We start from the raw sequence: 13,967 nt of genomic DNA, 5'->3' as shown, positions 1-13,967 counted from the left end.
GGAAACAGAATATACATACTGGCATGTCACTCACTGAGGAAACAGAGAATATACCTTCTGACATGTCACTTACAGGGGAAACAGAATATACATACTGGCATGTCACTCACTGAGGAAACAGAGACTATACATACTGGCATGTCACACACTGGGGAAACAGAGACTATACATACTGGCATGTCACTTACAGGGGAAACAGAGAATATACATACTGGCATGTCACTTACAGGGGAAACAGAATATACATACTGGCATGTCACTTACAGGGGAAACAGAATATACATACTGGCATGTCACTCACTGAGGAAACAGAGACTATACATACTGGCATGTCACACACTGGGGAAACAGAGACTATACATACTGGCATGTCACTTACAGGGGAAACAGAGACTATACATACTGGCATGTCACTTACAGGGGAAACAGAATATACATACTGGCATGTCACTCACTGAGGAAACAGAGAATATACCTTCTGACATGTCACTTACAGGGGAAACAGAATATACATACTGGTATGTCACTCACTGAGGAAACAGAGACTATACATACTGGCATGTCACTAACTGGGGAAACAGAGAATATACATACTGGCATGTCACTTACAGGGGAAACAGAGAATATACATACTGGCATGTCACTCACTGAGGAAACAGAGACTATACATACTGGCATGTCACACACTGGGGATACAGAGACTATACATACTGGCATGTCACTTACAGGGGAAACAGAATATACATACTGGCATGTCACTCACTGAGGAAACAGAGACTATACATACTGGCATGTCACTTACAGGGGAAACAGAATATACATACTGGCATGTCACTCACTGAGGAAACAGAGACTATACATACTGGCATGTCACACACTGGGGATACAGACACTATACATACTGGCATGTCACTTACAGGGGAAACAGAATATACATACTGGCATGTCACTCACTGAGGAAACAGAGACTATACATACTGGCATGTCACTTACAGGGGAAACAGAATATACATACTGGCATGTCACTCACTGAGGAAACAGAGACTATACATACTGGCATGTCACACACTGGGGATACAGACACTATACATACTGGCATGTCACTTACAGGGGAAACAGAATATACATACTGGCATGTCACTCACTGAGGAAACAGAGACTATACATACTGGCATGTCACTTACAGGGGAAACAGAATATACATACTGGCATGTCACTTACAGGGGAAACAGAATTTACATACTGGCATGTCACTCACTGAGGAAACAGAGACTATACATACTGGCATGTCACACACTGGGGATACAGAGACTATACATACTGGCATGTCACTTACAGGGGAAACAGAATATACATACTGGCATGTCACTCACTGAGGAAACAGAGACTATACATACTGGCATGTCACTTACAGGGGAAACAGAATATACATACTGGCATGTCACTCACTGAGGAAACAGAGACTATACATACTGGCATGTCACTTACAGGGGAAACAGAATATACAAACTGGCATGTCACTCACTGAGGAAACAGAGACTATACATACTGGCATGTCACTTACAGGGGAAACAGAATATACATACTGGCATGTCACTCACTGAGGAAACAGAGACTATACATACTGGCATGTCACTTACAGGGGAAACAGAATATACATACTGGCATGTCACTCACTGAGGAAACAGAGACTATACATACTGGCATGTCACTCACTGAGGAAACACGGAAACACGGAACATACCTTTTGGCATATCACTTACTGGGAAACAGAATATACATACTGGTATGTCACTTACAGGGGAAACAGAATATACATACTGGTATGTCACTCACTGAGGAAACAGAGAATATACCTTCTGGCATATCACTTACAGGGGAAACAGAATATACATACTGGTATGTCACTTACAGGGGAAACAGAATATACATACTGGTATGTCACTCACTGAGGAAACAGAGAATATACATACTGGCATGTCACTCACTGGGGAAACTGAGAATATACCTTCTGACATGTCACTTACAGGGGAAACAGAGAATATACATACTGACATGTCACTCACTGAGGAAACAGAGAATATACATACTGGCATGTCACTCACTGGGGAAACAGAGAATATACCTTCTGGCATATCACTTACAGGGGAAACAGAGAATATACATACTGGCATGTCACTCACTGAGGAAACAGAGAATATACATACTGGCATGTCACTCACTGGGGAAACAGAGAATATACCTTCTGGCATATCACTTACAGGGGAAACAGAGAATATACATACTGGCATGTCACTCACTGGGGAAACAGAGAATATACCTTCTGGCATATCACTTACAGGGGAAACAGAGAATATACATACTGGCATGTCACTCACTGAGGAAACAGAGAATATACATACTGGCATGTCACTTACAGGGGAAACAGAGAATATACCTTCTGGCATATCACTTACAGGGGAAACAGAGAATATACATACTGGCATGTCACTTACAGGGGAAACAGAGAATATACCTTCTGGCATATCACTTACAGGGGAAACAGAGAATATACATACTGGCATGTCACTAACTGGGGAAACAGAGAATATACATACTGGCATGTCACACACTGGGGAAACAGAGAATATACCTTCTGGCATATCACTCACTGAGGAAACAGAGAATATACATACTGGCATGTCACACACTGGGGAAACAGAGAATATACCTTCTGGCATATCACTCACTGAGGAAACAGAGAATATACATACTGGCATGTCACACACTGGGGAAACAGAGAATATACCTTCTGGCATATCACTTACTGGGGAAACAGAGAATATACCTTCTGGCATGTCACTTACTGGGGAAACAGAGAATATACCTTCTGGCATATCACTTACAGGGGAAACAGAGAATATACATACTGGCATGTCACTAACTGGGGAAACAGAGAATATACATACTGGCATGTCACACACTGGGGAAACAGAGAATATACCTTCTGGCATATCACTCACTGAGGAAACAGAGAATATACATACTGGCATGTCACACACTGGGGAAACAGAGAATATACCTTCTGGCATATCACTCACTGAGGAAACAGAGAATATACATACTGGCATGTCACACACTGGGGAAACAGAGAATATACCTTCTGGCATATCACTTACTGGGGAAACAGAGAATATACCTTCTGACATGTCACTTACTGGGGAAACAGAGAATATACCTTCTGGCATGTCACTCACTGAGGAAACAGAGAATATACATACTGGCATATCACTTACAGGGGAAACAGAATATACATACTGGCATGTCACTCACTACACGATGTGTTGTCAATATCATGAAAACATAAAGATAAATGCACATTGTACATTCAAACGGTTTTCTGTTTTATGAATCTACTATTATCAAATAATCTCACAACTGGCATGGGTATCTGCAGTATCAGAGATCTAGTTAATGTCCTCAATGTTGCGTTTTTCTTCCGGATCTAAAATAGGTTATTATTTCCTTTTTTTAATTAATCGATTAAAATTAAAAGGCTGGGGAGGCATGGTGTTAACCGCAGATCTGAGACCTGGATTTACGCCCTTTTACCAGAGACCTGGATTCGCCCTCAAAATGTTTCTAGGTTTGTCAGGCCATAACCATGCGTGTAGGTATAAGGGTCGTAAACACACAGAACCTGCACCACTTCAGACTTTCCTGCCAGATCAAGCTGACATTCCGTGATTTGACAGAAATACCGCTCAAAGCGGCGTTAACCCCAACTACACTTGTAATTCACAAACTGAGAGCAAATCAATGAACAATTCAATGAAAATACCCATGAAGTAACTATGCTGCTGAATAGTAAAAGGAATTATATAATTAGATGTTGACAATTCTGAAGAAGATACCAAAATGTATTGACAAAAAATGTCGCCCACAATTTCACTAGACACCATGGACAACCGAATTGTCTACTGGGAGCTGCAGTCTCATTTTAGAGACATGGCTGCTTATGGCTATCGTCATTATATACGTATAAACCATTTAAACTAGACATGAAAGCACCGTGTACATATTCGTCACCAGTCACATCTCAACCTAGAAGAAATCTCGTCAAGAGGGCCGCCTGTGAACCGGCGTAAGCCAATCAGAATGAGCATCAGGATTTGGGTACTTCGATAAATATAAGATATGATTAAATTATGCATTCTTGTAAACTTTTGGAAAGAAATGTAGATTGTAAGCTTCACACCGTAACATATACGAACAACAGAATCGTGTTGCATAAATTTAATAAACAGAGGTTGTAACTTGTTACTACTGCTTCTACTACGAGAGTTATCGTATTTGTTTGAAGACCGCCTCCGTGGTCTAGTTCGATCCCATCAGACGTTAAAAGATGGTACTTGTTGTTACCCTGTCTGGCGCTCGGCATAAAGGGGCTAAAACAAGGACTAGTGGACTCGGAAGTAATGTTAAACTGCGGCATCTTGTCTCAGTGAGCTAGCACTATATATCGGCAGTAGTCCGGACTAGTACAAGCAGCCAGCCAGCCAGCCACAGACACAGACACAGACACACAGACACACACACAGACACACACACACACAGACACACAGACACACAGACACACAGACACACACACACACACAGACACACAGACACACAGACACACACACACACACACAGACACACAGACACACAGACACACACACACACAGACACACACACACAGACACACAGACACACAGACACACACACAGACACACACACACACACACACACACACACACACACACACACACACACAGACACACAGACACACAGACACACACACACACACACACACACACACACACACACACAGAGTTTCACCTCACCACTTGTTTGAAGTCGTTCTTGCGTTCATGTACGCCAATATGGAATCCTAGGAGCAGGAATGCGAGTGTTCATTCCCGACTTGTACACGATTAGGACACGAATGCCGTGTACCATGGACAAGCCTTGACCAACATATTACAACCTACCTAAAGTGAAAAAGATTGGCGGGGCTTTCTTCCCGTCTCCGCCGGCGTTGTAGCCTGTCAACCTCAGCTTGTAGACGATGCCCTTATCGAGGCCGGTAATCACGCCATGCGTCCTCTTTCCGTCTATAACCACATCCGTTGCATCTCGAAGGTCACTGTTGGCTGGCCAGTACCTCAGCTGAAGCAAAAACATTAGGAACATGAAGACTTGCAACAAATAGCTGCAGCGTTGTTTTTGGTATATAAGGTCTTACATACGGGTCACACAGGATCTTGGTACATCCTGGCGCCTGTACGTGTCCGGAGAGTCCTTAATATCAGTGTACTGGTATTTCTCCTTTGCGTCTGTGTACTAGCATGTTCTGAAACACCTTACGTCTGCGTACTGACATTTCCCTAGACACCTTAACGTCAGTGTACCAGCATTTCCCATTGCTACTTAGCGTCGGGTAGCCTAGTGGTTAAAGCGCACGCTCGTCACGCCTAAGACCCGGGTTCCATTCCCGACATAGGTAAAATATGTAAAGCCCATAGCTGGTGTCCCCAGCCGTGGTATTGCTAGAATAATGCTAAAAGCGGCGTAAAACCATACTCACTTACTCATGTGTACAAGCATTTCCCAAGACCCCCTAACGTCTGAGTACTAGAATTTCCAAGAATTCCTTAACGTCTGTGTACAAGCATTTCCCAAGACACCTCAGCGTCTGTGTACTGGCATTTCCCAGGACCAATTAATGTCCGTATAAGCATTTCCCGAGACACCTTAACGTGTGTTCACTAACATTTCCCGAGACACCTTAACGTGTGTTCACTAACATTTCTCAAGACACATTAACGTATATTTATAACCATTTCCCGATACATGTTAGTAAACAGACGTTAGGGAGTCTCGGCAAATGTTTTCAAACAGGCGTGAGCGAGTCTCGGAAAATGTTTGTAAACGGTAAATAAAATGCTTTCACTCGCAAGGTACTTACAATGTATCCCTGCAACGCCTCCTCCACGATGGGGACGGTGGAGATGCCCCTCCAGTGGACGTAGACGCTGTTTGGACCGTCACTGTGCACCTCCACGTACTCGGGGTAGGCGTTGGGACCTGCAGACACACAACGAACTAATACTCTATGTCTTTAATACAACATCTTGAAACGTGTTTTTGTTGTTGAGAATGGTATCATATTATAAGAAACACAAGATTTAAGCAAAGTAATGTGTAGAAACAGGAGCGTGCTTGATACGAATGTAAACAGACGAACTTTCCCCTGATGTATTTGATAGGTGCGTACTTGATACAGATGTAAACAGACTAACTTTCCCAGGATGTATTTGACATGTGCGTACTTGATACAGATGTAAACAGACTAACTTTCCCAGGATGTATCTCACATGTGCGTCCTTGATACAGATGTTAACAGACTAACTTTCCCAGGATGTATCTCACATGTGCGTACTTGATACAAATGTAAACAGACTAACATTCCCAGGATTTATTTGACAGGTGCGTACTTGGTACAAATGTAAACAGACTAACATTCCCAGGATTTATTGGACAGGTGCGTACTTGGTACAAATGTAAACAGACTAACTTTCCCAGGATGTATTTGACATGTGCGTACTTGGTACAAATGTAAACAGACTAACTTTCCAAGGATGCATTTGACAGGTGCGTACTCTGTACAGATGTAAACAGACTAACTTTCCCAGGATGTATTTGACATGTGCGTACTTGATACAGATGTAAACAGACTAACTTTCCCAGGATGTATTTGATAGGTGCGTACTTGGTACAAATGTAAACAGACTAACTTTCCCAGGATGTATTTGATAAGTGCGTACTTGATACAGATGTAAACAGACTAACTTTCCCAGGATGTATTTGACATGTGCGTACTTGGTACAAATGTAAACAGACTAACTTTCCAAGGATGTATTTGACATGTGCGTACTTGATACAGATGTAAACAGACTAACTTCCCAAGGATGCATTTGACAGGTGCGTACTCTGTACAGATGTAAACAGACTAACTTTCCCAGGATGTATTTGACATGTGCGTACTTGATACAGATGTAAACAGACTAACTTTCCAAGGATGTATTTGATAGGTGCGTACTTGATACAGATGTAAACAGACTAACTTTCCCAGGATGTATTTGATAGGTGCGTACTTGGTACAAATGTAAACAGACTAACCCTCCCCGGATGCATTTGATAAGTGCGTGCGTGACACAAATGTTAACAGACTCACCTTCCCCTGCTGTAGAGCCAAAGTTGATTTCGCTCTCGGGACCCAGACCGGCCGAATTGAACACCTGGACATTGGCCCAGTAGTCAAAGTTCGGGATAAGTCCGATGACGACGGCTTGACTCCGCTGACCATAGTGATAGGAATGTCCTATATAAAGGTCACGTTCCCCATCGACCCAGAAGTTCACCTACATCATACATGCATTTTCTATTGTCATACAAAATGTTATTATAATTATATGTGGTGAGAGTAAATAAGTTTCACTATTTTCATTTCTTTATGTCTCAGTGTGACTATTAAACACGTCGTCATTTTATCTGAGACCGCCTCCGTGGTGTAGTGGTAGAGCGTCCGCCCGGAGAGCGGAAGGTCCGGGGTTCGATCCCCGGCCACGTCATACCAAAAGACGTTAAAAGATGGTACTTGTTATTACCGTGTCTGGCGCTCGTCATTAAGAGGCTAAAACAAGAGGACAAGGACTGGTCGGCTCGGAGTATACTGTGGGTGAGTGGGGTACTCAAGTTAAACTGTGGCATGGTATCTCAGTGGGCTAGCACTATAAAATCGGCATTAATCCGGACTAGTGCAAGCACACACACACACACACACACACACACACACACACACACACACACACACACACACACACACACACACACACACACACACACACACACACACACACACACACACACACACACACACACACACACACACGTGTGCATGCATGTCGCTATAGAAGTGCAATTATCTTGGCCGCGACGTTAAACCCCATTTCACCTCACCTCTTATTATCTGAGGCAGTATTATGACGATGTGATAATGGCTTTAAAATACCTGATATCCAATAATCTTGCCCTTGACCGCTGCCCTTGTGTCGTCCACGGCGTCGAAGTAGACAACGATTGCTGTAGCGTTGTAGGTGTCGATCCAGATATTGTTGGGTGTCGCGTAGGGCACTGGGTACACAGAAAGAGGGCGAGTAACTCTTCTGAGGATATTGCAAAACACATACTCCTCTCTTCTGGGGATATTGCATAACACATACTACTCTCTTCTGGGGATATTGCATAACACATACTACTCTCTTCTGGGGATATTGCATAACACATACTACTCTCTTCTGGGGATATTGCAAAACACATACTCCTCTCTTCTGAGGATATTGCATAACACATACTCCTCTCTTCTGGGGATATTGCATAACACATACTCCTCTCTTCTGGGGATATTGCATAACACATACTACTCTCTTCTGGGGATATTGCATAACACATACTACTCTCTTCTGGGGATATTGCAAAACACATACTCCTCTCTTCTGAGGATATTGCATAACACATACTCCTCTCTTCTGGGGATATTGCATAACACATACTCCTCTCTTCTGGGGATATTGCATAACACATACTACTCTCTTCTGGGGATATTGCAAAACACATACTCCTCTCTTCTGAGGATATTGCATAACACATACTCCTCTCTTCTGAGGATATTGCATAACACATACTCCTCTCTTCTGAGGATATTGCATAACACATACTACTATCTTCTGAGGATATTGCATAACACATACTACTCTCTTCTGGGGATTTTGCATAACACATACTCCTCTCTTCTGGGGATATTGCATAACACATACTACTCTCTTCTGGGGATATTGCATAACACATACTACTCTCTTCTGGGGATATTGCAGAACACATACTCCTCTCTTCTGGGGATATTGCATAACACATACTACTCTCTTCTGGGGATATTGCATAACACATACTCCTCTCTTCTGGGGATATTGCATAACAGATATTCCTCTCTTCTGGGGATATTGCATAACACATACTCCTCTCTTCTGGGGATATTGCATAACACATACTCCTCTCTTCTGGGGATATTGCATAACACATACTCCTCTCTTCTGGGGATATTGCATAACACATACTCCTCTCTTCTGGGGATATTGCATAACACATACTACTCTCTTCTGAGGATATTGCAGAACACATACTACTCTCTTCTAAGGATATTGCAGAACACATACTACTCTCTTCTGAGGATATTGCAGAACACATACTACTCTCTTCTGAGGATATTGCATAACACATACTACTCTCTTCTGAGTATATTCTGTGATACGTTCTACTGGTTATATTCTGTGATATGTTCTACTGAGTATATTCTGTGATACGTTCTACTGAGTATATTCTGTAATATGTATATTCTGTGATACGTTCTACTGAGTATATTCTGTGATATGTTCTACTGAGTATATTCTGTGATACATACGACTTTCGGCTGAGTAGATGACGGCTACTGTGGAGTTGGGCCCCGGACCCAGTCTGTTGAACGCCTCAACCATCACCTCGTACTCCAAGTAGTAGTTCTGGTCGCCGACGACGACCGTGACGGTGCCGATACGGCCGGTGACGTTCACCTACAAAAGTACACATCTCATGATAGTCGAACACTTATTTTTGTATACTGATACAAAGTACTCGGTACATTTCAAATTTTGTACCTACATGCACTATGTATGTTACATGCACAGTTCGAGTGTTTTTTTTCTCTATAATGCATTTAGGCTAGAGTAATGATAAACAAAGTGTCACGTTGGTGTTGAAGTTACAGTCTGACATAAGTATATGCCAAACCTAATCAACGTCCATTTCGTTGGGAAATACCCTTTTGAATGCCGGAGTCGTTGTGTTTAAGTGCGTGTTAGTCTTGCCAACTTTTGATAACAGTATGGCTGTATTAAACCTTCTTTACAATTCGTCATAGGGTATAATTTTGAATAAATGCAAATATTTCCTGAATTCATGCAAATATTTCCTGAATTAATGCAAATATTTTCCAAACAGTTACTTATTCGTAACTAGAACCACTGTGCGGCGTGAAACAACAAACAAACAAACAAACAAACAAACTGACCATGAACATTATGATATCTGCCACACTGTGTAACGTACCCGCTGCCACAAGTCATCCACGTTCAGTTTCCTCCGCCAGAACACATAGTACCCGATCGCCGGCCCGCTCTCATCCTCCAGCAACAGTGGCTGGAATATAACATAGTCAATGAAGGGTTACTCCCCTTGGCAAGAGGTCATCCTTAGCGTGACGTGGTATTGCAACAATACCGATAAAAGCCCTTTTCTCTGTTTGTTTTTATGTTATGTTTTTATGATATTTTCTGTTTTCCCTGGAATACCCACCTCCCACGTGATGGTCAGCGTTCCCACTCTGCCTCCCCCACCCCCTACCTCCAGGGGGGGCACCACAGGGGCAGCACTTGGCAGCCGGTACATGCCTGCAAAGACAGGAAGACTGATATGTACATCGCTGTTGCAGTGACATGTAGGCTGTGATATGTACAACGCTGTTGCAGTGACATGTACAACGCTGTTGCAGTGACATGTAGGCTGTGATATGTACAACGCTGTTGCAGTGACATGTACAACGCTGTTGCAGTGACATGTAGGCTGTGATATGTACAACGCTGTTGCAGTGACATGTACAACGCTGTTGCAGTGACATGTAGGCTGTGATATGTACAACGCTGTTGCAGTGACATGTACAACGCTGTTGCAGTGACATGTAGGCTGTGATATGTACAACGCTGTTGCAGTGACATGTACAACGCTGTTGCAGTGACATGAAGGCTGTGATATGTACAACGCTGTTGCAGTGACATGTAGGCTGTGATATTTACAACGCTGTTGCAGTGACATGTAGGCTGTGATATGTACAACGCTGTTGCAGTGACATGTAGGCTGTGATATGTACAACCCTGTTGCAGTGACATGTAGGCTGTGATATGTACAGCGCTGTTGCAGTGACATGTAGGCTGTGATATGTACAACGCTGTTGCAGTGACATGTAGGCTGTGATATGTACATCGCTGTTGCAGTGACATGTAGGCTGTGATATGTACAACGTTGTTGCAGTGACATGTAGGCTGTGATATGTACAATGCTGTTGCAGTGACATGTAGGCTGTGATATGGACAGCGTTGTTGCAGTGACATGTAGGCTATGATATGTACAACGCTGTTGCAGTGACATGTAGGCTGTGATATGTACAACGCTGTTGCAGTGACACGTAGGCTGTGATATGTACAATGCTGTTGCAGTGACACGTAGGCTGTGATATGTACAGCGCTGTTGCAGTGACATGTAGGCTGTGATGTGTACAGTACTATTGCAGTGACATGTAGGCTGTGATATGTACAACGCTGTTGCAGTGACATGTAGGCCGTGATATGTACAACGCTGTTGCAGTGACATGTAGGCTGTGATATGTACAACGCTGTTGCAGTGACATGTAGGCTGTTATATGTACAACGCTGTTGCAGTGACATGTAGGCTGTGATATGTACAATGCTGTTGCAGTGACATGTAGGCTGTGATATGTACCCGTTGTTGCAGTCACATGTAGGCTGTGATATGTACAATGCTGTTGCAGTGACATGTAGGCTGTGATATGTACAACGCTGTTGCAGTGACATGTAGGCTGTGATATGTACCCCGTTGTTGCAGTCACATGTAGGCTGTGAAATGTACAACGCTGTTGCAGTGACATGTAGGCTGTGATATGTACAACGCTGTTGCAGTGACATGTAGGCTTTGATATGTACAACGCTGTTGCAGTGACATGTAGGTTGTGATATGTACAGCGCTGTTGCAGTGACATGTAGGCTGTGATATATACAACGTTGTTGCAGTGGCATGTAGGCTGTGATATGTACATCGCTGTTGCAGTGACATGTAGGCTGTGATATATACAACGTTGTTGCAGTGGCATGTAGGCTGTGATATGTACATCGCTGTTGCAGTGACATGTAGGCTGTGATATGTACAACTCTGTTGCAGTGACATATAGGCTGTGATATGTACAACGCTGTTGCAGTGACATGTTTAATCTTCTGCTGACTGATTTCAAGCAAATACCCCTTGAGCTTTGTCTTCAAATCAGCAGATTGTTTCAATATTTACATCAGTTTCCCATGAGAGGATCAATCATGTCCAAAGTATCATAGTACGTTCCATCAGACCCATGAAGATCCGGGGTAGAATAGGTCTTCAGCAACCCATGCTTGCCGTAGTAAAAGGCAAACTTGCTTGTCGTTAGAGGCGACTAACGGAATCGGGTGATCAGGCTCGCTGACGTGGTTGATGCATGACATCTTATCCCAATTGCATGGATCGATGCTCATGATGTCATTCACTGGATTGTCTGGTCCAGACTCGATTATTTACAAACCGCCGTCATATAGCTTGAATATTGCTGAGTGCGACGTTAAACAACAAACAAACGTTCCATCAATGGACGTGAAATGGACAGAAACAATAACACTAAAGCTACGTATTGCAGCATATTTGAATTTTATTGACTGGCCTGAACAATGTACACTATCACGGTACTAGATACCAACTTCGTGTAGTGTTCCCTGACGTACTGTACTAAACACTGCACCTACAACCTACTGAGTGTTCCCTGACGTACTGTACTAATCACTGCACCTACAACCTCCTGTAGTGTTCCCTGACGTACTGTACTAAACACTGCACCTACGACCTACTGTAGTGTTCTCTGACGTACTGCACTAAACACTGCACCTACAACCTCCTGTAGTGTGCCCTGACGTACTGCACTAAATACTGCACCTACGACCTCCTGTAGTGTTCCCTGACGTACTGTACTAAACACTGCACCTACAACCTCCTGTAGTGTATTCTGACGTACTGCACTAAACACTGCACCTACAACCTGCTGAGTGTTCCCTGACACACTGTACTAGACACTGCACCTACAACCTACTGAGTGTTCCCTGACGTACTGTACTAAACACTGCACCTACAACCTCCTGTAGTGTTCCCTGACGTACTGTACTAAACATTGCACCTACAACCTCCTGTAGTGTATTCTGACGTACTGCACTAAACACTGCACCTACAACCTGCTGAGTGTTCCCTGACGTACTGCACTAAACACTGCACCTACAACCTCCTGTAGTGTATTCTGACGTACTGCACTAAACACTGCACCTACAACCTGCTGAGTGTTCCTTGACACACTGTACTAGACACTGAACCTACAACCTACTGAGTGTTCCCTGACGTACTGCACTAAACACTGCACCTACAACCTCCTGAGTTCCCGGACTTACTGCGCTAAACACTTCACCTACGACCTACTGAGTTCCCGGACTTACTGGAGTGAATGCTGGGGTCTCCGTGGCCGAACATGTTAGCTGCGAGGACCCGGAACCTGTAGGCGGTGCCTGGACGGAGGGACGCCAGCTTCGTTATCTTCCTGTCGGGGTTCTCGTCGTCCAGCGTCTCTGTGACACCCAGACCTGGAGAGGACACACCTTGGAGTAAGTTAGCGATTATTCAAGCAGCTCCAGACTTTGGTGTTTACATTTCACAACTTTTGAGATACAATGGGCAATCTCTTTCCACCATGTTTTCATACGACTCTTGCTTATAAGTTGTTTGGTAGACACCTTTTTATACCGAAACGTCGCTTTTTACAGTATTAAAGAAGTTGTTGTCCATAAAATTGTGTCGACCTTGTCACCCGTCAACTTCTAAGTAATGCCTATCAAACAAGTTGTTTGATCAAGGTTACAACATTCAAATCCTCAATAAAGCTTTCAAAACGTTTTATGGTAGACATGTGCAGGACATTAACACATTTGACGCATCAG

At 43.3% G+C, this 13,967-nt stretch overlaps 1 protein-coding gene across 1 annotated transcript in view; it reads right to left on the bottom strand.

Moving 5' to 3' along the window:
- Positions 1-13,967, bottom strand: part of LOC124122566 (contactin-like) — a 49,003-nt gene that overhangs the window by 1,134 nt on the left and 33,902 nt on the right. The window contains exons 17-24 of the mRNA XM_048380618.1: positions 13,470-13,613; positions 10,471-10,565; positions 10,225-10,314; positions 9,542-9,689; positions 8,096-8,217; positions 7,259-7,445; positions 5,990-6,108; positions 5,013-5,190 (exon numbers count right to left, since the gene is read on the bottom strand). Coding sequence (XP_048236575.1) covers positions 5,013-5,190; positions 5,990-6,108; positions 7,259-7,445; positions 8,096-8,217; positions 9,542-9,689; positions 10,225-10,314; positions 10,471-10,565; positions 13,470-13,613 — 1,083 coding nt within the window. The remainder of the gene's footprint in view (positions 1-5,012; positions 5,191-5,989; positions 6,109-7,258; positions 7,446-8,095; positions 8,218-9,541; positions 9,690-10,224; positions 10,315-10,470; positions 10,566-13,469; positions 13,614-13,967) is intronic.

This window comes from Haliotis rufescens, unplaced genomic scaffold (genome assembly GCF_023055435.1).
Source record: "Haliotis rufescens isolate VD_foot unplaced genomic scaffold, xgHalRufe1.0.p SCAF_31, whole genome shotgun sequence".
Classification (NCBI taxonomy): Eukaryota; Metazoa; Mollusca; class Gastropoda; order Lepetellida; family Haliotidae; genus Haliotis; species Haliotis rufescens.
The sequence above is the reverse complement of the archived record's forward strand: the minus strand, read 5'-3'. Positions and strand labels throughout refer to the sequence as shown.